At 35.6% G+C, this 26324-nt stretch overlaps 1 protein-coding gene across 2 annotated transcripts in view; it reads right to left on the bottom strand.

Moving 5' to 3' along the window:
• The window catches only part of Pdss2 (decaprenyl diphosphate synthase subunit 2), a 279973-nt gene that overhangs the window by 78636 nt on the left and 175013 nt on the right, over positions 1–26324 (bottom strand). For both annotated transcript variants that reach the window (XM_046430499.2, XM_046430505.2), the window contains one exon: positions 7141–7215. In XM_046430499.2, the coding sequence (XP_046286455.1) occupies positions 7141–7215 (75 nt within the window). The remainder of the gene's footprint in view (positions 1–7140; positions 7216–26324) is intronic.

Genomic DNA, 26324 nt, shown 5'->3' with positions numbered 1-26324 from the left:
GACCACAATGGCATAATAAATCAATAACAGGACATCTGGAAAATGCCCCAAATACTTGAAAACAAATTAAACTTCTAAACCATGAGTCAATGAAAAAATAATCAAAAGGGAATCAGTAAGTAGTTTGAACTGAATGACAACGAAAAGACAATGTATTGAAAATTTGTGGTATGCCACTAACTAGCACTTGGAGGGAGATTCAAAGAACCAAATGCCAGAAAAGACTTAGAACTAAGTCTCAAATTAATGATCTCTGCTTTAAAAACTAGGAAAAATTTAACCTTCCAACTTAAAAATCTAGTAAAAAGAAGAGGAAATAAAAGCAAAATAATCAGAGGAAAAGAGATATTAAAACGCAGAGTGAAAATCAACAGGGACAAAGTCAGTGAAACCAGAAGTTGGTCCTCTGCAATCAATACTGTTAAATCTCTAAGGAAAAAAAGAAAGACACAAATGGCCTGCATCAGGAGTGAGAAGTGACACTGCTTAAAATTTTAGAGATATTAACATGACAACAAAAGAATATTGTGAAGAACTTGCTGCCAATAAATTTGACAACTTAGATGAAATAAATACATTCCTTGCAGGACATAAACTGCCAAAGCTTGCTCAAAAGAAACACATAACTTAAATTGTTTTATGACTATTAAAGCAATTGAATTTATAGTTCCAAAGTATATAAAGGAATAAATAAATAAATATGAAGAATAAACCACCATAACCACCAACAAAACTTTCCTACAGAGAAAGGTCCAGAAGGCTTTACAGTGAGTCTAACAAATATTTAAGGAGGAGATGATACTAATTCTATACAAACTTCCAGAAAAAAGAAGAGAGAAAAATTCTTCCCAATTCATTCTGGGCCTGCACTGCCTTGACACACATACCAGACAAAGACATTACAACGAACCAAAAATAATAAAGACCCATATTCTTCACTCTATCAAAATTCCAGAAGCCTAGTTTGTGGAAATTGTTAAGCTAATTCTAAAATTCATTTGAAAACAAAAAGGATCTAAAATAATTAATACAACTTTGCAAATGAAGAATAAAGTTGAAGATTTACACTACCTGAATTTGAGATTGAGTATAAAGCTACAAAAATCAGGACAGTGTAATATTGACAGAAAGATGATTAATAAAACAAAACAGAGAATCCAGAAACAGACCCACACATGTATCCAATTGAGTTTTAACAAAGACATGAAGGTACTAAGCGGAGGAGATAGTTTTTTTTAACAAATAGTGCTGAAACATCTGGATATTCCATATGTTATACTTCCTACCATATGCAGAAGTTACCTCAAAATGGGTCAAAGATATAAATGTAAATATAAAACTTTGAAACATTTTTTTAAAAAGTGGGGAAAATCTTTGTAATGTTGGATTAGGCAACCATTTCTTAGGTACGATCTCAACACAATACACAAAAGAATAAATAAAATAAAATAAGGGTAACAAGATGTCAAAGTGGAAGAATTCCTGCAATCTCCAGTAAATCATCATAAAGACCACTCCTGAATTAACAGTTCCAAAGATATCTGATCATGTTCCTTTGTTTAAACACCTTTAATTCCTTTCTAGTTCCTAAATATGGCATTTACTCTACATTCTGGCCTTACAGGTCTTTCACTGTATGCCTATCTTTGCATTGTTTATTGCCACTATTTTTAAAATTCTTACATGAAAGAAACTCTGGTCTTAATGATGCTTCCTTTGTTTTCATCATGCTATTTCCTTTGTTTAGAGTGTCAACCTTCTTCAATAGACATCCTTCCATCCTCTAATCTCTGTCTCAAATATCAGATCATTCTTGATGCCTTTTCTGATTTTCCCAACCAGATGTGACTTGTTGTTTACATTTTCCTACAATCATTTTTCTCAATGGGCAAAAACTCATTTTGCTCACCTTTTTAAGTATATTTTAGATGATGACATAGGGCTTTACAGGTAGGAGACAACTCATAACTTCTAGTGAACTGAATCATCTTATTTTTGTACTTAACTTGAAAACTATCTCAGAGTCAAAGGGAGATAAGACAAATAAATGGACAGAAGTTATCTTGCCCCATAATTTCACTGACTTTTTTTTGGGGGGGTGGGGGTACCAAGGATTGAACCTAGGGACACTCTAACTACTGAGCCACATCCCCAGCCCTTTAATGTATTTTATTTTAGAGACAGAGTTTCACTGAGTTGCTTAGGGCCTCATTAAGTTGGTGAGGCTGGCCTTGAATTTATGATCTTCCTGCCTCAGCTTCCAGAGACATTGGGATTACAGGTGTTTGCCACTGCGCATGGCTTACAATTTCACTAACTTTAAAACCAATTCTTTCTCTGGTTAATTTGATTCTTTAAAATCCTCTCATTTTCTTGGGTCTGGGCCAAGTCTATGAGACACAACCTCTGAAGAGTGGGAAGAGGTGCGTAGTTCCCCTTATTAACACTAACTTGACTCAGACACTGCCTTTGCAAAGGACCTTAGTTAGATTTCTTAGGAGCAAAGAGGAATGGGTGGGAAATAGACAGTAAAGTATCAGAAAATAGTTATACTTTGGGTCCTCCAGACTACCCCCAGGCTTTATGATTTGTTAGGATGATTCATGGTACCCAGCATATAGTCAAAATTAAAAGTTAAGATTTAAAGAATTTTGGAGAAAGAATCCAAAGTAAAACCAGCAGGGGGAAAGTCCCATCAGCTGAAATCGCATAGTCACATCAGGTGAGTCACACAGGATGTGCCTAACTCTACCAATTAGTTGTGAAAATACACAAGACATTCTGTCTACTGGGGGAATTTGTTGAAGACTCAATGTTCATGGTTTTTATTGGTGCTGGTCAAGTAGGCAGTGTTTGCAGAGCATGTACCAAAATTCCAGAGCCCCAGAAAGAGAGCAGGTGTTTGGCATAAACCACATGGTCTACAGAAACAGTATAGGTACCCTGGGTCATTCTTATCAGAAAAAGGTGGGAACACCCCTAAAATCCACGTTCTCAGAGATGACAGTCACAGGCTAACTATATAGTAGGCTTTCCTAAGGAAAGTAATCATCTTCTGTAAAAGGATACATATGAAAATATTCATAGTTTTTAAATTCAAGAATCTCAATTTCAGTGTTTTTGTTTTTTTTTTTTTGGTACCAGGGATTAAACTCAGGGTCTTATTTAGTTGCTTAGGGCCTCATTAAACTGATGAAGCTCGTTTTGAACTTGGGATGCTCCTGCCTCAGCCTCCTAGCCACTGAGATTATACGCACGCACTCACTTTCAGGATTTTAAAAGACAGTGAAAAGTAAAGCAAAGATATATATACTAAGTTGTTATCACAATATTATGTAAGTTAGTTAAAAATATAAACAAAGCATCTAAAATTATAGAATGGCTCAATATAGTATACTAGAATTAAGAAATACTAAATAGGCATTAATATTTTTGAAAAATTCTAATGACAATAAAGTAAAATGAGATAATAAATTTAATATATATACAGCAATATCTCAAAAATGTGAGAAATACGGAATGAAAACTAGAGAGAAGCATATCATTTTATATATCATTACTCATTTCTGGAAGATGGTTATATAAAATGATTTTTATTTTCCTTTCATCCTTTTTCTATGTTTTAACTTTTTCATTTAATGAACATATATTTGCTTTTCTAACCAACAAATAAGTTATAACAATAAGATAATTTTGAAAAGATTTCAGTTACTAAAGAGTGGAACCAAAGTCAATTTTGTTAAAATGTAATATATTTAGCAGGTATAGTGAATACATGAGTGTTATACATAAGGCAGAGCTTATCTGGGGAACCCTTAGAATGGCAAATGACAGTTTAAAGTGCAATTTTTCTATTTAACCTGTTCCTTTCTTCAAGTAGTTACCTTATAAAAAACAGAGGGAAAATATTTTCTGATAAATGCTGAAAAAAGCACGACAGCTAATTTCTATTTTAAGGAAAAAATGGTTCATAAACTAGCAAATACAAAAATAAAAATATTTTTTTCAATGGGTGGAACAAAGTACTCTGCATGTTTTCATGGTTACAATTTATCTACAATGTTAAGTATTGGTAACTTAATCACATAAATTGTCACACTTTAAAGAGAATTAAGTAATCATAAACTTACGAACAGTTTGAGAAGGTGATTTCTAATGTATCTAGTTCCATTTCCCCTCACTTTGCTTTAATGTATCCACCTTAGGCATGTAGATACCACTCTACAGAAACCTAGTTTCCTACTACCCACTTCTCCATCACTGCATTAAGTTGCTATATAGAAAACAGACTGCTATTGTGTCCTCTTACCCCTAGAGAGAAGGAATGGTTTCCAGTGTATTTTAAATCCAAAGCAATTCTTTTGTGTACTGAATTGGCCCCAGGCTATGGAGGTTGTGCAACAGAGACCCACAGAGTTGGCCTCCCTTCCCACATGACCTCTGCTTGTGGCTGCTACCCTGTTAGTGTCCTAATATGAAAACCTTGAAGGCACTCCATGTGGGGGCAGTGCTCCCTCACTTTGCTTCTGAAGCAATTCCTGGACCAAGTTAGAAAAACCAAATTCTGAAAAGTCATTGCAATGGCAAGCATGCTTGGGGGCAGGGGTGGCAGGATGACACAGAAATTTTCTGGTTAGGAAGGGAAATGTGGTTAACCTAAATTGAACCTGGGGCATAAATGAAGGCAGCAAGAAGCATTCTCACTGCTGTGGTTAAACTATGCATTTTTGTTTCCATTATTAAAAAAGAATGGTGCTTTAAAATGGCTTAACTATATTCTGAAACTTCATTGCTTAAATAAAGACTCAAATGTTTTAAAAGACTCTATTCAGGGAGGTGGTAGGAAAAAAGGCCAGATGAACAAAGCATTGCTACAGATTTTTTTTTCTTTCTTTTTTAAAAAATATTTATTTATTTTTTAGGTGTAGATGGACACAACACAATGCCTTCATTTTTATGTGGTGCTGAGGATCAAACTTGGGTCCCGCCAGTGCTAGGCGAGCCCTCTACCACAGAGCCACAATCCCAGCCCCTGCTACAGATTCTTTTGAGTAAAATTTATTAACTAATGAGAGAGTCCGCAAATGGTGCTTTCTCAGTGGCTGTTCCCAGTATGAGCAACTCCCTCAAAGTCTTTGTTGCTCTCTCTTTTCTCTTTTACAGGAGGAAACATTATATTTGAGAAAGCATGGACTTGGAATCAAAACACTTGGTTCAGATCTAACACTTAAACATTAACAATTCTAACAATTTTCAGATACTGTGCTTTCCTGCCATTCGTCATTTTTGAATTTTAGGCTTTTCCTCTATAAAATGAAATTACTGACAAATGTCTCCCTTTTCAGCCTAGGTGATTGTGAACAAAGAAGCATAAGTAAACTGTAAAGTGCTATCTAATCATTTATTATTGTTGTTTTTATTAGGTCTGCCTGACATATAAAAGTACTTAACAAATGTTCACAAAGTTATTAATGAACTGGGCTAATTATAGTAGATAAATGGTGAGTGGATAAATTAAGAGCCTAAACCAACCATAACACTTTCACTTAAAGATTAGGCATTTAAGCATAAAATATTAAGATCTTTTATTGAACTAAGTTGAATTCCTTGGAAGTATCCCAAGGGAAAGCAATGCCTCAACTCTCAAATAAGTCAGTCATCAACACATGATGAGACTTCAGGTGTGGAAGATGGAGGCTACCAAATAAAGTACAGTTAAGGTAGAGAGGCAGTAGAACAAGAGATTAAGAACCTGGGGTCTGAAGTTCAAATCCCAGTTTACAAGTTGTGTGGTCTTGGGAAAACCTTTTCTAAACCTTAGTTTTCATTATCTGCAAAATGGGAGTAGTAGTAGGATCTATGGCTCATGATTTTTATGAAGATTAAAGGAAGAAACACAGACAAATGGCTTACCACAATGTTACTTGTTTAGCTATCATCATACCATGTTACATACAAGGTGACTTTCTATAAATGAAACTATACCAGAAGTCACCCATTTTACATTATGACATTGACCCTCAGTCAAAGTAGAGAACCATGCTTGTCTTTGAAAAACCCCACAGAGGGTCCACTGTGGTTATAAATCTTGTGAGGCCCCCACATATCAATATGCTGCTTAGGTAAGATTAGATGGGCCTATTGGGAACTGTGGTTCCCTGAATCAAATGTTAGCAGATGTTCAAGGTGCAATTCTTCATATTTCACTAACCACTTTCTGAACCATACAGAGTCCCTGGGTTATACTTAAAATTTTTTAAATTCAACTTGTTCATGCTCTACATTTCACTTCTAGTAAAATTTGTCTCTTTTCTTCAAATGGAAATGTTAATGTTTCATATGTGCATACATGCATATTTTTTCTAATTTGAAGTGAGTGAAATCTTGCTAATGCAGAAGTTAAAGAAGTTAGAATAATGAAACACTGAGAGAGGAGTCCCTTATAAATAGTATATAGCTTGGTAAATGATGGTGGTGGTCAATGAAGCAATTACTTCATACCTAATCTCCCATTGAAATGAAATAACTGCATTTTAAGGAAATAAAACCTAACCTTTTTTGAGATGTTCTGCTAAATGAGTCAAAAAACCCCCCCTTAATTCTAGACTCAGAAAATTAAAATAATCCAACTGTGCAACCATCCTACTTCTCATCACAGAGAATCTAATAATGTAGTAAATTTTGGATCTTGTATATAAAAGACATTCCTCCCCCAACTCACAGCCAGCCATATTCTTGGGCTCATGGTCCACTCTTCTGGGATACAGGAGCTCCTTTGCCTCAGGGGAAAGTCTCGGCCCATTCATATAGGCACAAGTTGCTTCTCCAGCCTGCCCATCAGGGACAGGGCTACCTGCTAGCTACAAGCTTCCCATGTCTACTGGGTTGCTGTAGATTGAAAAGACTGCAAATCCATCCAGAGGAGAAGAGGTTGTTTTAATTGGCTAAATCTGGCCTGTACTAAGTGTATGGTCATGAATTTGTAGCCAAAACACTAATCTTATTAAAAAAAAAAAAAAAGAAGAAGAAGTTACATGCAGTTTAAACATAAAACAAGATTGACATTTTTAGATTTTCAATTCTAGTTTTGCCATGAGCATTTCTAACCTAAGGTTTTTACAATGACTCTGAAATCCTTACCTTGGCTGAAGTAGAATTTTCATGGTATACTCCTTGTACCAAGTCCATAAGAGCACTTGCTAAAAGTTCCACAACCTAAAAAAACAAAGAAAAAATTAGAAGAGACACTAAGAAAATATATCACCATTTATACCTCAGCATCCTTCAGAAGATTTTTAGTAAGTAAGGCAGGATTTGTGCTTGAGAGAAACAACAACAAAAAACAAGACTTATGTTCAAAGATCCTGGCAAATGGCACTGCCCACCTGGATATTAAAGCTGCGATCCAATTTTTTTTTTTCAGTTATAATTCAAGCCCCCCAAAAAATCTTTTAAGCTTAGCATTTAACTAATGTACGTGAAAATCCAGTAATAGCCATTTTGAACATGAGCTTAAATTTCAGATAACAAATGCGATCCTAACTCAATTTATTTTCTGCATGTTTATTTCTGTCAGGTGGATACTTTTTCAGTATTCCCATTCTGGGAGCCATTACTATGCTAATTCTCATACTTAATACAGAAAGAAAAGCAGCAGTAAGAGAATGGTTAATCTTTCAAATGTGTTCATTCTGTAATACTTAAAATGCACTATGGATATATGTGGTGTAGGGCCCCTGGGTCAAATGTTCTGCAAACACTGAAAATTTTTACAGAGCCACAATATTGAGATCATATTCATCAAACCTGTATTATTTTCAAGACTCAAGTAAAATCAAAAGCTTTGAACTTATTCCAGAATGTAAAACAAGCAGAAAACAGTAACTGGTCTCTCTGGAACTATGGCACAGTTTGTTTGCATAAAACATCTTAACACAAGACAATAAAATAGTGGTATTAATGATGATGTTCAATACAGCCATTTCAAACAAGCATTCCTCAAGGAAACCCCATCCGCTTCTTACGAAGTCTTAATATCTGGTATATTTAACTTCCTACATCATGCAGTCCTGTATCTGATTTCCACTCTTTGCTTCCTAAAAATTTAGCTCAGCCCTGATTGAATTAAAGGATTTTGTTTCAGCTTTTATCATTCTTGTAATTGAAGACATTATTAAGCCAAAGGATACTTCAGTCTCAGGTATTTGGCACTTCATAAACATTTTCTTTAGAGGCAAATTACATTAATTTGTAAAAAGACTTGCTTTAAAATTTTAACACATTAACATTTTTCTGTTTACGTTCATACTAACACATACAGGGCTGTCGATATGGTAATTTTGCTGATTAAAGGCATATTTTTTTCTAGCTCTAGAGATGGGTTAATTTGTAAGACCTATACAAAGTCTTTTATATTTTTAATCACATTGTTCTTTAGGTAACTAAATACTTAAGAAATATTGTAGCAATATGAGTTGCAGAGGAACTGGAAGGACAATGATCCTACAGTGTTACCAGATGTGTTGAGTTATTTAAGTGGGAAAGAGAGAAAAATGAATGGATTTTTTTCCCCCTGAAGGTATCAGATAAGCCCTATTCCCAAATCCAGGAGGATTGAGTATCGCCAATAGGTCTATGAAAGACTGTAACTAAAGGCACAGCATCAGATTGGATTACAGTTTATACAAGCAACATCCCAAGATTCCCCTGATGGCTGGACACATAATACAGATCAATCACTCACTAAGAAATGTTATGGTTTTGAAACAGTTTGAGCTCTAAGACCAGTGCTAGTAATGTGAAGAGGGATTTACAAAAAGAAAGTCCAACATGAAATGTCAAAATGATGGCTTGAACTTTTAACAGTCAATCTGGCTCTGGATAACCAGAGTGTTCCTTTACTTCCCTGAAATTCCAGACCAGGCAGAAGCAACAAAAACATTTTGTTCTCTCTTTTCCTCTTAATATAATTAGCAAATATAGGCAGATCTGACTCATAACTTCATAATTATAAATGATCTGTACTTACAAGCAGAAATCTTCCAAATACCTCTATGGCCAATGACAATCATTAAGAAGAAAGTTTGGGACTTCTTAGAGTTAACAAACTGAGGAAGAAAAGAGATTATGAAAAACAGTAATAGCCTAGGGGTGTTGAATGCATCCTAGGCCAGGATGACTTACCCAGGGCACCAATAAATCCCTACCCATTGATTGTTTTTTTTTTTTTTTTTTGGTGCTGGGTATTGAACCTAGGGTCTCACATATACATTCCCACTCTTGAAATGTTTGTTCATTTTTAAAAATTTATACCAAATAAATGGTGTTTAAGTATTATCCTTTAAAGTTGCAAATATTTCTAGAAAGAACACAGGGCTACCAGCCACTCAAAATGTAGTAAGATCACTTAATGATCTGATCCTTTTTTATTACTTGGTTTACTACCTCAGACAATCACCTGCTTATATATACCTGTTGTATTTAAAGATGAGAAAGCATTTAGTAACTTTTTTCCCCCACATCAAAATCTGGAGAAATGATTTGTTCAAGCTACAAAAAGTAGGATCATGGCAGCCAGAGGAGAATCCAGAGGTCTAAAACCCCAACCTCCTTAGATTTCTTCAAGAGCAACCAAGAGAAAGATTCAAGAACTTCTGTCCATCAGGAGTAGGGAGCAAGCCAATGATTTTTACTAGAAAAAGAAAAGAGGTTAAAAGAGTCTCAATGTTAGCCATTTTTGTTCTGAGATTTGGGGCAAATTGTTAAGGTCTGTAAACAAGTCAGGATGGCGCCTGGCATTTTGCCAGAGAATTGTTAGAGTCTGTAAATAAGTCTAGATGGCGCCTGGCAAAATGCCAGAGGGAGTGGTTTGTGAAGTAACGCCAGCGAGCCATTAAGTGTGGAGATTTCTTATTGGTTGACTGATGTATCTAGTTTATGCTAATTAGATAAGCTGTGTGGAATGTATAAATACTGCTCCTGTCCTGCAATAAACGTCTCCTACTCCTGCTGTATCCATCTGCACAAGTTATTCGTCACCCCCCCCCCCCCCCTTATTTTGCTGCAGCCGGACTGCGGCAGCAAATCGATTCTGAGATCTGGTTTTCTTCAACTATGACGTGAAGAAAGTTGGAAAAGATGATTCCTTAAGGTCCCTTCTGGCTCTAAAATTCTAAGCTTTTAGGAATGCAATTCTCAGTGTTTATGATTAGACATTTAGACTAGGAAATAGTTTTTTTCACAAACTTTGATGGAAAATCTTTGTTCATGTTTTTACTCCTCCCCTCCCTTCCTCCATTCCTTTCTTCCTTTCATTCTGAGGATTGAACCTAGGGCCTCACACATACTAACAAAGCAAATGTTCTACCACTGAGCTTCACAACAACCCCTCATACTCTTATTTCATCTGTCAGCTTCACATGGACCTTTCTTTCTGTCTAAACTCTACTGATCACTTTCGTTGCTAAACATTTTTTTTTCTTTTTAAACCCAACACCTCTTGGTTCCAATACCTAGAAATATAAAAAAATGATTTCCATTTTTAAGCCATTATGACTGGTAGCCCATTTTACCAGCTAGCAAAGTAGGCCTTGTAGAGTCAATTAAAGGCATCATTACTGAATTCTGATCCTTGAAGGGCTCTAATGCTAGGGAATAAGTTAAATATACTGATTAGGAATGACATCAGGCTTAACTGCCAAATAGCATCAAATAAATATTGGCACTAGTTGGTCTTATTGCTTCCATCTCTAATGAGTAAATATGTAAAGCATTTAAAGAGAAGCTGAAACATAAGTCTGAGTGTTAACTTATAATTCTTCTGTATATTATTACTCAGAATATTATTATTCAATATAAATCTTGGGAAGGTGAAACGTAAAGCATGGAAACCAAGATTACAGTGTTTTAAAAATTGTATGCCCAAATATTTTGGAAGAAAGTGGGCTTTAGTTCAACAACAGAACACATGGAAGACTATTTTAACCAAAATTAGATATTTCTGAGATATCAACTTATTATTGTATCCCCAAACATTTCAGATTAGAGAAATGTCACCATCAATGTCATAATGATTAGCCATCTGAGCAAGTAATTAAGCAGGAGATGTTTCTTCATTTCTGGCATTGCAACAGCAGCATTGCTTGCTTATGTGTGCAAATGCAAAAATGTTTTCTGTGTCATGTTTAAATTGGACTTTACATCAGTGCCATACACTGTTCCTCAATCTTTTGAATAATAATTTAGAGTCCAGTGAACCAGTAGCAGCAACCCTTCACATGAGCTGGCTTCTCCTGCCACCTTTCTTTGTTGGCTATAGGAGGGGAAAGGCTGCAACATGGGGAAGGAAGTAAAGGAACAGTTGTGTATCTAATTGCTATTTTCAAGCAAACTGTTGATCTTTCCCACTTCATTCACCATCTTCTCATCAAAGATAAGGAATAGATAGGACCCGGGTGCCTCAGAATTTAACACAATTACAGATCTAACTGAACTTTGCAATGAATTTCTTTTTATTTATTTATTTATTTATTTTTAATTTTCGGCGGACACAACATCTTTGTTTGTATGTGGTGCTGAGGATCGAACCCGGGCAGCACGCATGCCAGGCAAGCGCGCTACCGCTTGAGCCACATCCCCAGCCCTGCAATGAATTTCTTAAGTGGTAATTTAAGGAACAAATTTAACAATTTCAAAGGAATATATAATTGCTTCATACTTTATCTTTTGGCAAGGGTAACTATAATTTAATTTTTTTGACTGAAATACTAAGATGATGACTACCATCATAATAGACGTTGTGATGAGTAAGGCCTGAGTTATAATAAGTTGTCTTCACAAAATATAAAAATTGAGAGAAGTAGGGGGGTAGAAAAGAAAAACAATGACAAAAATATCCTCATATTGCTATACAAAGATAAATGTAACATTTTTATGGAAAAAAAGCTGGGCTGGGAGTGGTGATGTACATCTATAATCCCAGAAGCTTGGGAAGCTGAGACAGGAGGATCCTAAGTTTAAGGCCAGCCTCAGAAGCTTAGTGAGGCCCTGTCTCAAAAGGGCTAGGGCTAGGGATGTGGCTCAATGGCAAATTGACTTGGGCTAAATCCCCAGTTACCCCCCCCCCCCAAAAAAAAAGAGGCAGGCTACAAGGTAAGAGTAGTATAATCGGTATTTTTAGAATAAGAATGAGGTCAATCTGTGTGTTAATATATATAAAGAAAAAAATTTGAGAGACAACAAAATAATAATAATGATAATGTATAAGTGACAAATTCTAGATGATTTTTAATAAAAACATTTCTTTGATCTCTGAATAAATTTATAACTGCTTAAATTTCACAATTGTTTAAATATACCATGGATTACATTTTCACCCCCTTTTTATTGTAGTGATTTTATTTTATTATTACTATTATTATTTTGGGGGTACCAGGGATTGAACTCAGGATACTTGGCCACTGAGCCACATCCCCAGCCCTATTTTGTATTTTATTTAGAGACAAGGTCTTACTGAGTTGCTTAGCACCTCACTGTTGCTGAGGCTGGCTTTGAACTCATGATCCTCCCATCTCAGCCTCCCCAGCCTCTGGGATTACAGACATGTGCCACTGTGCAGGGCTTACTGTATCACTTTTATAACCAGAAAAAAAAAAAATTATTTCCTTGGGAAATCGAGTGGTGGAGCACATCCTGTTTTTAGTCTTGGAGTGCCTTCAAGCTAAGTTGTGCCCATAAATTGATTTATAGAATATATCAGTAAATAGTTTCTGGACTAGCAAAAATAAGATCAGTAAGTGGTGGTAGGCATTCTGTGCAGATAAGTTGTGTCTTTCTCAATAAATATGACTCAGGAGGTATTGTCAGTTAGCATTTGACAGATGGACAAGATTCAACAGCACTGTCGATGTTTAGCTAGTATACCAGACTACTTTGGTTTCAGCAAAAAAGTGCCTATCTCAAAAGTAAAATACAACTAAATCTTCAGAAAAATGATAACTATAAATGAATGTGGCTCAATTAAAGCTCAATTCAGCATAAGTTGAGTTGATGTAGTAAAGTAGCATAGTTGTATTTTAATTCGTTTAAAAAGGCTACTCTGCAACTTCATTTACTTGGTGTATAAAAATGGTGGTGGTCGTTAAACATTTATAATCCTCTTTGAAAAATTTGTCCTTGAAAGGTTATTTTAATGACAGTTTTTACTACAGTGTGGAGTAACAAAACAACATGTGATCCATCACTCTATTTAGGAGGCAAATGAACCCGGAGCCCCTCAGCTTTTACTACTCTTAACAGCTGCTAGCAAAGTTAACAGTCGTGTGAGCGTGCATCTGCAGTGCTGATGGCATTAATTATACACAAATTTATCACACTCCCTTCTTCCACCCCAGGAACAGACAGCAATGTATAAAGCAGTTGCAAAAGTAAAAACACTCTTGGGGAAGAATAAATTTTCATATACATCTTGGGAGGGATGAATTTAGTGTAAATATGTCCTTTTCAAAGAGCTTTGGCATTTGAAGGAATACTGTTAAGATTTCTTTTTAAGCCACAGAAACTATATTACTGAGAAAACATCTTACAGAAAAATCCTTTTACAGATAGTGGCTGTTAAATAGACTGCTAAGGGTAATCAGAGCAGTTAGTGTCACTCTTTAGTTCCTTCTTGCACAAATGGAGATATGCACATAAAGATGGACAGGTTGGCACAGACAAGGTAAGGCAGAGAGGGAATAGGTAAGGTGTAGCACTCTCCCATGGAGATCAATAATGGCACTTGACATTTGAAATTCATCATTTACAAGCTCGGTTTAAGTAAACCATTTCATTCCAGGTGGATTTGGTCCCCAGTGCTCAGCCAGGGCTTCTAGCCTGGCAGCCTCAGTGGAGAAACAACCTCTGAAGAACACGGGGAAGAGCAGCAATGGCCAAATAAGGGGGAAATCCACTCAGCCACCACCTGGGCACAAATAGTCCAGATGAGCCCCACTCTGCAAGCTGATTAATATAAATGAGTGGCTTTGATGAAGCCATCGCTGAAGTCTATGAAAGAAAGGCTCTCCTCTCCTTCCCATCAGACAAGGACTGGGTTTAATGAAGGAAAGGATGAAAGGTCTGTTGAAATAAACACACCACTAACTCAGAGGAGTTCTGGAGGAAGCTTCTCACTTGGCTGTTTGAAGGGAGCCTTTTCAATGCTGCCAAATGTGTAAGGCCTTTCTTATTTGTGGGAGGGATAACAATCTGTTCTACTGAGCTGGAAGTTCTTTCTGGCTAAGGCGGGACAGCAGAGATAGAAATGGCACTACCAATAGGACAGGTGCAGCAAAAACTAAGCAAATTGATAATCTTAATTTTTAATTTAGAACAGCTGATACATTGGTTTATAAACTACTGGTAACATTTGTCAAAAAGGTTTTGGGAAAATTCAGTGAACTAAACAAAAGTATAAAATTTCCACTGGTACAACTAGAAAGAAATAGGTCCACAAGTTCAGGAAAACAGTTGAAAATAAAGTATTAAGCTTTAATTTTATATAAAGTGCTCAGTTTTAATTTTATATTGGTCAGTACATATATTCCATAAACACTTGCTAATAGCCTACTATATGCCTGGCACTATACTAATGAAACTAGTGCCATCAGGCCAGAGTTGTACCTTAAGATATTACCCAAGAGAGACCTAAATCATAATTTAAAAACATTTTTTAATTCGTTCTTTTTTATATATACATGATAGTAGAGTGTATTTTGACATAGGGAGTAAACTTACTAAATCATAATCTTTAATTAATATATGAAAAGATATCTGGAGTTAAGATACCACTATGGATCATGTGTAAACAAACTCTAATAAGCAAATTTATTATATGTTACATCATTTGCAATATATGCTTTTTACACTAGCTGTTCTTTTTAAAACAACACACTCATTGATCTTGTAAAGATAAAGGCCCTTAATTTGTCTCTGATCACTTGGAGGTTAATATACAGGTGAGCTGCACGACCTCAGGCTAGCCATGTCACTTCTTTGGACCTCAATTTGCTTATCTAGGTAAGCAGTATCTGGATTTTGTCAACAATAAGCTCCATGATCAAAAATATTTAAATATGCAACTATATATACTTTTTATTCATAACTGTAACTAGATTCTGAGAATTGAATGTAGTAGTCATAAAACAAAGTAATTCTGATATTATCATATTGTAGTTAGCTGCTTTGTTTTTCATCTTATAAGGGAATTCCTGAATACAAAGTCTGTATTTGGAACACCATATTCTCAGTACTTCGGTTACTTAGTGGTGCTGTTACTGAGTTTTGAATGTATTTTTCAGGACATTTCAGTGATCAACTTTTTTTCATTGTGGCTAAAAATCTCCATTTTGCCTTCACAACTTCTTCATCTGAGGGCCCTCTCAATGACGTCAACTGGAAGGCTGTTGCTGGCTAGAACTAGGTCTTACAAGAGTTTCTGAAATTTAAAAATTGCAACCCACAGTAAGGATTACACTTTCCCTCATGACATCCACATAAACACATGTATATACACATGTGTGTTTAAAATTTCATAAAACAAAATTTCATTATGCCTGTACTTTCTATTGTGTTCCATTTCCAAAAAGTGTTAATAGTGACTAACTAAATTGATTACACACTCACCAATGAATAGGAAGTGATGTGTGGTTTGAAAGACTATCCTATTCCATCAAAATGATAATACATATCATACATGTCAGGCCTTGGTTAGTCATCTAAGTTTCATGTGAGTTCCCCCAAATTTTTGAAAATTTTTAAACATTATTATTCTGAAATATATTTTAAAAGGTATTGTTTTCTTTATCACTTTATACCAAAAACATGTCAATTAACTGAAGGTAAACAGAAAGACAAAGATGGAATCTTTCTTGGACACTCTGGGATATATTCTGTTATGGTGCATTTTTAATCTTATGGGTCTAAATCACTAATGTTTTTGACACTTAGTTTCGATCCTGGTAGATTAAAAAATAAATTGGCTTAAGACAACATTTGGCCATAGGGCTAGGAATTTCAGTAACTTCCTTGGACTTATGAGTATATCTTCCAAGTTCCAGGGTTGCCATGTCTTTTGGATAACAGTTCACTTTTTAGCTCAATCAGCTCCTATTCAAATTGGGATGCACTAAAAGGCAGATGTTTGTAATTCAGAGACATCCCAAGGTTTGTACTCTAAAGGCAAGAACAAAAATCAAAGTATGAATCATGTGCACTAAAATCTACACATCTTGACTGAAACTGTTAATTGTATTTCCCCCAAATACCTTTGCAGCTCTTAAAACTCCATGATTTAAGGAATTTAAAAAATAACTGGCCCTCTGATACTGTGTTCTAGAAAGTTATATAATCCTTCCCTGCTCCCTTTCTTCAATAAAATGAAGTATTAGAAATTTGGGACTGGCTGCACTGTACCTTTGAATCAAATAAGGGATATCCCTGGGTCAAAAAATTTTCAAACTGTGAAAATATACAATTGGATTTTTTGGGGGGTGGTGGTGATGGTGTTATGCTGGGGATTGAACCCAGGGTTATTTTATCACTGAGTTACATTTCCAGCCTGCCTTCTGCCTTTTTTTAAGTTTGAGACAGGGTCTCACTAAGTTGCTAAGGCTGACCTTGAACTTGTGATCCTCTTGCTTCAGCCTCCTGAGTTGCTGGTAAAAGGCATGAGCCACCACGCCTAGCTACACCCCCGGTTTTAAACTGGTATCTTGACTGCTTAACATAACACACACACAAAATTTTGTTGAGATATCAATAACACTCCAATGAGTGTAAACCGGAACTGTTTCAAAATAAATTTGAACAATTATCATTTTGCCTGATCATTCTCAGAAATTTACATTTGTATATTACATTAAGGCTTTTAAAGTACTTACACAAATGAAGCCATATAAGTTTCTCAACACAAATCTACTATGGAAAGAGTTCACTAATGTGGAATGTTGCTTTAGACTGCTGAAATATGCACATAAATCTTATCTCTGACTTGTCCAAAGATTTTGAATTCTCTATTACATACTTGCTTTTATTAACAATTTTTCTTGATTACTTTTTCTTTGCAGATCATTCCATTTTCTAGCCAGGATCTAGTTTAATGTACAAGTTAGACTCTTTCTTATAAGACTCCGAGTTGTAAAATATCATGGTTCTTTGTTGATTTGCTAGTTTTCTATTTAGTTAAGCATAAGCATTCTGGAGCCAGATTGCCTGTATTTAGGCAGCAGCCCTACTCTTTATTAGCAGCATTACCTCAGGGAAATTACTGACCTTTTCCTTGTGCCTCAGAAGACATTATAAACCAGTTAAGTTTGAGACAGGGTCTCATAAAGCATTTAAAATAGTTTCTATCATGTAGTAAGCACTTGAAGATATGTTGTTATTATTTAAAAAATATTTGGTAGCAATTTTAAGAAAGACTTTCTATTGAAGTTTTTTATTTCAATGATAAAAACTGGAACATTAAGACATTAGATAGGGGCTGGGGATGTGGCTCAAGCGGTAGCGCGCTCGCCTGCCATGCGTGCGGCCCAGGTTCGATCCTCAGCACCACATACAAAGATGTTATGTCCGCCAATAACTAAAAAATAAATATTAAAAATTATCTCTCTCTCTCTCCTCTCTCTTAAAAAAAAAAGACATTAGATAGTTTGGAGAAAAAGATAAATGACCTGAACCTGTAATTCTGAGAGTAAAATAAGGGTTCACATGTTAATGGCTAACGGGAAAGAAAAAGAAAAAGAAAAGGCCAAGGCTAGATACTTCAGTGTTCATTCCACTATACTTTGTAGTATTTTATGTCTTTTCTAAGAGTATAAAATAGGTAAGTGCTATGTAACTCAACCCATTATGAAAGTACAAGTGACCTGCAAGAGTGCAGCTATTAGTAATTAAATAGTTAATCTGATATTCTAAACAAGGTAATTGTTCTTTAAAAACAAAAGACTGGACATATGATATTTTGTGTTTTCCCAATTTCTGGCTGATCTATCACACACAGTGAAAATGGCTCCATAACAAAGACAATGAAACCACATGAATGACAACAAATAATTTAAAGCATTTTCTAAACTGCTTAAAAAGAAACTTGCTTGGCACAGCCATACTTTCCAACAAACCCACTTTAATGTTTTCATGGTTTACAATATCAGAAATGACCTCAGGGTCAGGCATTTGTCAGTTAATGACCTGTTGGGCTAATGGCCTTCAGCTTTGCCTTGGGCACACAAGTCCTCCAGTCCGTCATTAGCTGCCAAAAAAGGGCTCTCCCAATCACTATTGCTAAATAAATAAAATTTGCTCCTGGGCTTAGGCCTTATAAGCCAACTCTGGCTTCGAGTGAATTTTTTCCCTAAGTATTTAAACTCTAAAGATTTAAGAAAATAATGGAAATACTCAGACCAAAGTTATATCAATACCACTGAGCTATATGTGGCTATTAATGAAAAGTGGTCTTTTGAATACTCTTATTTCTTTTATGGTGTCAGAATTCATTATTAGTCTAATACAGCAGGTACCAGATTACAAATACACAGTATTTTGGAATTTCATCTGTAAGTTAATTGTTTGGAGTTTGTACCACATTTCCCAACAATTAGCAAGGTTACAAACAAGGTCCACAAAGCAAAGCAAAGTTACATAAAGGCAGCCACAAAAGCTTGATCAGTTCATACTGTCAGAAATACCATGTACTTTACGTAAAAATAGATTAGTAGAAAACCACACCTTAAAATACCTGCAATTTACCAACACAAGAGGAAAAATAAAATAGAGAACATCTGCTAAATTATCTTTAAATATTGACAGTTAGTAGGAAATTTGGTTTATAAGAGGATGCGGAGAGAGACACTGGTTCTTTCTTACTTCAATTTCATTTCTAACTATATAATATTCCTTTTTCTTCATGCAAGAGTATACTAAGCTTTGCCCTGACGTTTTTCAACTCCAAGTAAAGGTTCTTGGCTTCCTTTTTCTTTTTGAAAGGAACAAGGAAAAAGCAAAAAGGTGGTTGACAATTTTTCTGAAATAAAAGGTAAGAAAACAAAGAATGAAAAATTGGAGGAAAAGGGCTGAAAAGGATGTGAATGCACTCTGGAGATTGACCGAGGTGAAATTAGCACTGAGTTGTGAACAATAAGAGACAAAGATCTGCACCAAGTGAAGAAAGGATGGGTGGAGATAAGAGATGCTGGGCCAGGCTGCTGAGAATGCAGAGGAAGGAATCCACCGTTCATCACCCAGTACTTTTGTAAACTACCAACTCAGGAAGTTCCCTGTGTAAAATCACTAGAAGGGCAAAAGAAGAGTAAAGGAGAGCTCGACTTTTGAAAATAGGACTTTCCCCATTCCCCTGGCTTTAGAGAAATAGTGATTTGCCCTAGTGAAAATGGAGGGGGGAAAAGTCTATTTAATTAAATTTACTTCTGGAAAGTAGATATGGAACTTGCAAAAATTAAAGTTGTTAAATGTATTATAAGATTGCTATAACCAGTCTGGCCAACCATGGTATGGTGTTCAACCCTGACTATTTCAGAAGATGTGTTTCTACAGGATACAATTTTTTTTAAAAGCATGTTTTTGAATGCCAGGCATATGGAAGAAACATGCAAGCTTATCTTGCTCTTCTTTATTGTCAGGTTTCCAGACTGACAGACACTCAGAGAAGTGTCCATTTTGTGGGATGGCATTTGACTTTCCTATGCCAAAGAGAAATTATAGTCCATTGTTTTGTAGCATCAAATTGGGCAAAGTTCAAGATTTTAATGAGAAAATAAATTTTAAAAGACATATTTGTCTTCTTATTTCTAGTATATTTTGCACACACTAATAATTTATCACTTGTACTTTAAAGATCTAGCAGATTCAAAGTGAATATAGTCTGTTTAATATGTGACCACAGTAATTTTATGATGGCATTTTTGACTTTTCTATTAAATTGATATGGAGATAGGCTCTTTTATTGTTACAATACACGACACCTCATTTACCTTCTGCACCCATTTAGTCTAGTCTTGAAAATCTACAGTTGAGTGTGTTATATGTAGTAAAGAGTATTAATCTTGGGTATTAAGCTAAAGAGACCAAAAGATATTAATTTGGACCCAGGTGTGATGGCAGATGCTGGTAATCTCATTGACTCTGGAGTCTCTGGGAAAGGAGCAAGTTTGAGACCAGCTTCAGCAACTTAGTGAGGCTCTAAGAAACTCAGCAAGACCCTGTCTCAAAATTAAAATAAAAAGGATTGATAATTTTTATAAGTAAAATACTGCTTGGCAAAACTACATAGACAATGGGGCTGGGGTTATAGCTCAGTTGGTAGAGTGCTTGCCTCACATGCACAAGGCCCTGGGTTTGAATCCCCAGTTCCACACACATACACAAATGCACCCCACAACAGACAATCTGAATTAATCAGACCCAAACCTATCACTCCTTCTGACTCCCCTCCAAAAGCACAAGGAAGAAGAAAAGCTGGGAATCAGCCTGGTTCAGTGGTGCATGCCTGTAATCCCAACTACTCCACAAGCTGAGACAGGAGGATCTCAAATTCAAGGCTACCTGGGCAACTTAATGAGACCTTGTCTCAAAAATAAAACTACATACACACTGTCAAAATAATGCCTGTTTTAAATAAATGTGATAGAGAAAAATTTAAAGTTATATAATGTAGCATGTTTTTAGGATTTCACTTTCAACATGAATTGAAAACTAAAATTAATATAACAGATAAGACAAACATCAAGTAAAAGCAGCGTCTTTATTAAAATATATATATACAGTGTAAAAGGAGATTTATATGCATAAATTGAGCATATTTACACAAACAAAATTCTTCCTTGTAAACAACATATTTATGCCTTTAGGAAAACAAAGTTAGCATAAGGAAATACATCAGCTATGTAAGGAGTACATCTGTGCCACCGGTTATTTAGAAATATGAATCACTAATGCTTAATAAAATAGCCCCCAGGAGTGACATCAGGACAATGCTCTTGGGTTTTTAGACAAGACCCAAGCTGATTCACAGTCTCCCATCTGATGTACAGCCACAAGTCCATTAAATGAAAATGACTACAAAAATTAAAAAGAAAATACTAATAACATGGTGAGTTCAATTCTTTAAATACTAGGTTTATCACTAAACATGTAAAATAAAAGATTGTTGAAAAACAAAAAAGAGGATGACAAATAGTAATCCATAGTCTTATTTGCACTGTGGCTTAATTCTAAAATACAAATGCAATCTAAATAAATATGGGATGAGAGAAAACTTATAATGTCCAGCTAGATTTCTAAATTATAGTGCTTTTCAATTTTATGATTTTCCCTCCCAATTATTATTATTATTATTTTTTTTTTTGAGAGAGAGAGAATTTTTTTTTAATATTTATTTTTTAGTTTTCAGCGGACACAACATCTTTGTTTGTATGTGGTGTTGAGGATCCAACCCAGGCCGCACCCATGCCAGGCGAGCGCGCTACCATTGAGCCACATCCCCAGCCCCGCCTCCCAATTATTTAACATGTCTCAGTGATAATTTGATGCTCAAACACTAACGTTTTAGATTCTGGCATGACCATACCATTGTAACATTCAGTGATATTCTACATAAACACATATAGAACAACTTATCTCAAAAGAGTCAGTTAATTTATGGCTTAAAAAGAGGCATTTTGAGGGCTGGGGTTGTGGCTCAGTGGTAGAGCGCTTGCCTAGCATGTGTGAGGCACTGGGTTCGATTCTCAGCACCACATGTAACTAAATAAAATAAAGGTCCATCAACAACTAAAAAAATATTTTAAAAAAAGAGGCATTTTGAGCAGGGCACAGTGACACATGGCTGTAATCCCAGTAGCTTGGGAGACTGAGGCAGGAGGATCTCAAGTTCAAAGCCAGTCCCAGCAACTTAACAGGTCCTAAGCAACTTTGAGAGACCTGTCTCAATAATAATAATAATAATAATAATAATAATAATAATAATAATAATAATAATGGACTGGGCATGTGCTTCAGTGGTTTAAGTACCCCTGGGTCAATCCCCAGTACTAAAAACAAAAATAAAAACACAACAAAAGAAGCATTCTGAATTTTCTTAGTCCAGGTCTTTACTCAGTGAGGTGCTAGTATAAAAAGTTGCCCTTATATTCCATAATTGAATAAAAATCTAAGCATTAATTTTTAAACTTATTCTTGAATTCAAAATCTTGTTAATTTGCACTTATGTGACTCTAGCTATAATATTAAAAAGACAATTACCAGAGGATTAATATATCAATTTCTATACTTGAAGATATTTAAAAATCTAAGTGTTACCTAAGGCAATTACCTTGAAGACCCCTAATATCTTTAGGGAAAAGCCAAAGGGAGAATAATTGACTTTGCTAATTTTACCCTTGGCAATTATAAAACAGCTCTGAATTTCATCTGACTACAGAACCCTTCATCTAATGGTCTGCCCCTGGAGAAGTATGGTTATAAACATATAATACAGAAATTCAGACAAGAATCCAGCAGCACAAGAAAATGGAAAATTGGTAGAATGAATAAGTCATAAAATATTAAAGTTGCTGCAAATATGCCAACTTTAATTACCAAGTTAAATATATACTCTCAAAGAAAAAGCGGGCTGTCACTGTGAAAAAACAGTGACATTATAAACAGAAATTGTCTTAGGTTCTGCCTGCTCCCTCAATGCTGTGATGTCTATTTATGTTGCTTTACTGAAATTTTCTTTCTTATAAAAGAAAACTCAAATATCATTAAATAGAATCGAACTATACGAAGACATTAACCATATGTAGAGATAAGAAAACTTAATACTGCCTAAAGAAATGTTTATTGCCACTTCCTCCTTTAAAACTAAAACCAAAATAAAACCACAAAACAATTCTAAGATAGTATTAAAGTTAATCTAATTAAGTTTATGGGAGACTCATTTAATAAAATAAGTCCTCTTCTGAGATATTACTTAACCTTCCTTGAAAAACCATTCTCATGAAAACACTGTCAAAGTAAATTAAATAAACTGGTTCTGAATATGGGAGACTGGAATTATCAAACAGAATTCTTGATTTTTCAAGCCTTTTAGTCATCCCTTATTATTGCCTCAGTTTGAAATACTCGTCATATGATTTTGATGCCATCTCTTATTATCAAAATAAGATAAAGCCTAGATTTTTAGAAAATCAATCATGGACCCTGGACATGGTACTCAATCTTTCACCAAAAGTGTGCTGGTGAAGCACCTTTTAAAATTGACCTTGTAGAGCTTTGATGACCCTTTAAAGAAGAAGGTGCAAATGATTCATGTTTTGGATGATCAGGAGGGATGTACAGAATAAAGGCCTCAATTTAACACATAATTATAAATACAGGAACCAAACCAAACCAAACAAAAACCCCACATCGCTGCCTAACAAGGAGAAAAAAAAAATCCTCTCCAAAGAAGATTGATAAAATGCAAATCTAAAGGTACAAACCTACACAAAGACCAAGAAGGTACAGCGCTCACTGGAGGGGAGGAGGTGCCTGATTATTCTTATTTCAAGCAGAAGCTTCAAGCTGATTTGTTGTTGGATATTCTAGCCCCACTCCCCCACAGCCCCCCACCCGCCCCAGCCCCAGCCTCTGCCCCAGCCCCTGCCCCAGCCCCATTCCCAGCCCCAGCCTTTGTAAATCAAGTAGTGCTACTGAAATCCAGTGCCTAATGGAGCAGATGGTAGAGGTCTTAGACTCTGGAACATTTATAGTGATGCTTCTGAATGCAAAACACCAAGAGTGGATTTCACAGACTGTGAATTTGATTTGATTTTGATGGGAGTAAAGCCTCCATTTTCACTGAACTTGAACCACAGGGAAAGAGAGAATGTATGACCGGCATGAGGTAGTTAAGAAAAAGGAACATATTAAATATTCTTGTAAAGGGAAGAGATTAAAACAAGTGCCTATTGGTGTCATGAATGTGTCTATACATAAATCACATCTTAAACACATTTATAAAAGACTTCATCAAAATAGCTTGAAGTAAGTTCAAGCTAATGTGAGACAAAATAGAAGAAGTTTGTCTAAAGACAATGAGCCTTAGTTTCTTTCCTGAGCTGGGACCATATTGAGGCTAAACTTCTAAAACATGGATCATTAAGCAACTGGTCCAGAATAACTCATCAGGGATGTGTGTCTAATCTATGATGACTGACTAGTTTATATGTCTAGAGCTGCTCACATATAGCTCAAGGTACCAGGAAATGCTACCAGACCCGCACTTTCAAAAAGGCCTCTTCCTTCTTTAGGCAAGGCCCACCCTTACTCACAGACCACAGAAGGTATGCAAGAGAGGAAAGATGCCTTACACAGTCAGTGACTCCTAGGGAGAATAAAGCACTCATCCTTCCCTTAACATGTGAATCCAGTGTTGGAGAGAATTAAGTACCATATAACATTATACAAATTTTAGGTGAATGAAATACAAAGAATGCCCAATGAGAGGGAGATCTGAGATTCTGTTTTGAGATAATTTATTATGCTTCATATGACAAGTTCATTTCTTTAGCTTTTTCCCTACATGAATATAAACTACATATTAAAGGTATTATTTTATTCTTTCAAATCAATAGGTATATCTCAAAAATATGTGCTAGCCCAAAATGTACAAATATGATGGAAATGTAGGGAAGAATGCTATGTGTCTCCCAGTGTCTATTCTCTGTGTCTTCCAGAGTTTTGGCTGGAAACATGGCCAGTGAAATGTAAGCAGAAGGATCTTGTAAAACTTCTGAGAAATGTCCTTGAAGAGTAGATATTATAATTTAGAAGTACCATATAACTAAAATTTTAGACTTTTTAAAAGATGTATTTATTAACTAATAATCAAGTTTGTTATTTTGGTAAACTCAACTAGTTCTATTTAAAGACTATTTTTAAAAATGAAATTTCACGGCTGGGGCTGTAGCTCAGTAGTGGAGCACTTGCCTAGCATGCCTGAGGCACTGGGTTCGATCCTCAGCACCACATGGAAATAAACAAATAAAATAAAGGCCTCCTGTCCCTACACAACTACAAAAAATAAAAAAAAAATTAAATTTCAAAAAATTAACACATATATATATATATATATATATATATATATAATTTTTTTAGTTGTTGATAGACCTTTATTTTATTTATTTATATGTAGTGCTGAGAATCGAACCCAGTGCCTCACACATGCCAGGCAAGTGTGCTACCACTGAGACACAGCCCCAGCCCCTAACATTCATATATTAAGATAGGAAAAACTGCTGGGCACGGAGCACAAGCCTGTGATCCCAGTTACTCAGAAGATTAAGGGCAGGAGGATCACAAGTTCCAGGCCAGCCTTGGCAATTTAGTGAGATCCTGTTTCAAAATTAAAAGAAAGAAAATTAAAAAAAAAAGAACTGGGGATGATGTTCAGGCTCTGGGATCAATTCCAAGTAGGAAAAAATAAATAAATAAGAAAAACTTCTTTTTCTTCTTCTTTATCTTTTTTTTTTTTTTTTTTTGGTACCAGAGATTGAACCCAGAGGCGCTTAACCATTGAGCATGTCCTCATGTTTTTTGGTTTATTTTAAATAATTTACTTAGAAACAGGGTCTTGCTGAGTTGCTCAATGTCTTGCTAGATTGCAGAGGCAGGCTTTGAACTTGTGATCCTCCTGCATCAGCCTCCTGAGCTGCAGAGATTACAGGCATGCGCCAAAGAGCCTGGCAAAAACTTCTTCACAATACTGATTAATTGAATATCAAAAAATAATAAGTAGAAGTGGAATAATTATTGTTACCATTTTGTTCAGCCCCTTCCTTGCTTGTGTAGGGAAAAATATCAATGGAAACTTTTTTCTCTAAAAGCCTTATTTGCTGTCCCATTTGTTGAATACTTTAGATTTCCAGTTTATTTTGAACAAAATGCTACCACACATTTAATGACTTATTTATTTATTTATTTGTACTAAGTATGGAAACCAGGGTTGCTTAACCATGAGCCACATCCCTAGCCCTTTTTTTTTAAAGAGAGAGGAAAGAGAGCGAGCGATCGAGAGAGAGAGAGAGAGAGAGAGAGAGAATTTTTGATATTTATTTTTTTAGTTTTTGGCAGATACAACATCTTTGTTTGTATGTGGTGCTGAGTATTGAACCTGGGCCGCATGCAAGCCAGGCGAGTGCACTACTGCTTGAGCCACATCCCCAGCCCCCTAGCCCTTTTTAATATTTTATTTAGAGACAGTGTCTCGCTGAGTTGCTAAGTGCCTCACTAAGTTGCTGAGGCTGGCT

The sequence above is a fragment of the Marmota monax genome, unplaced genomic scaffold, assembly GCF_021218885.2.
Source record: "Marmota monax isolate L192 unplaced genomic scaffold, Marmota_monax_Labrador192_F-V1.1 WCK01_AAM20220418_F8-fsc00013, whole genome shotgun sequence".
NCBI lineage: Eukaryota > Metazoa > Chordata > Mammalia > Rodentia > Sciuridae > Marmota > Marmota monax.
Note: the sequence above shows the minus strand (reverse complement) of the source record. Positions and strands in the feature narration are given on the sequence as shown.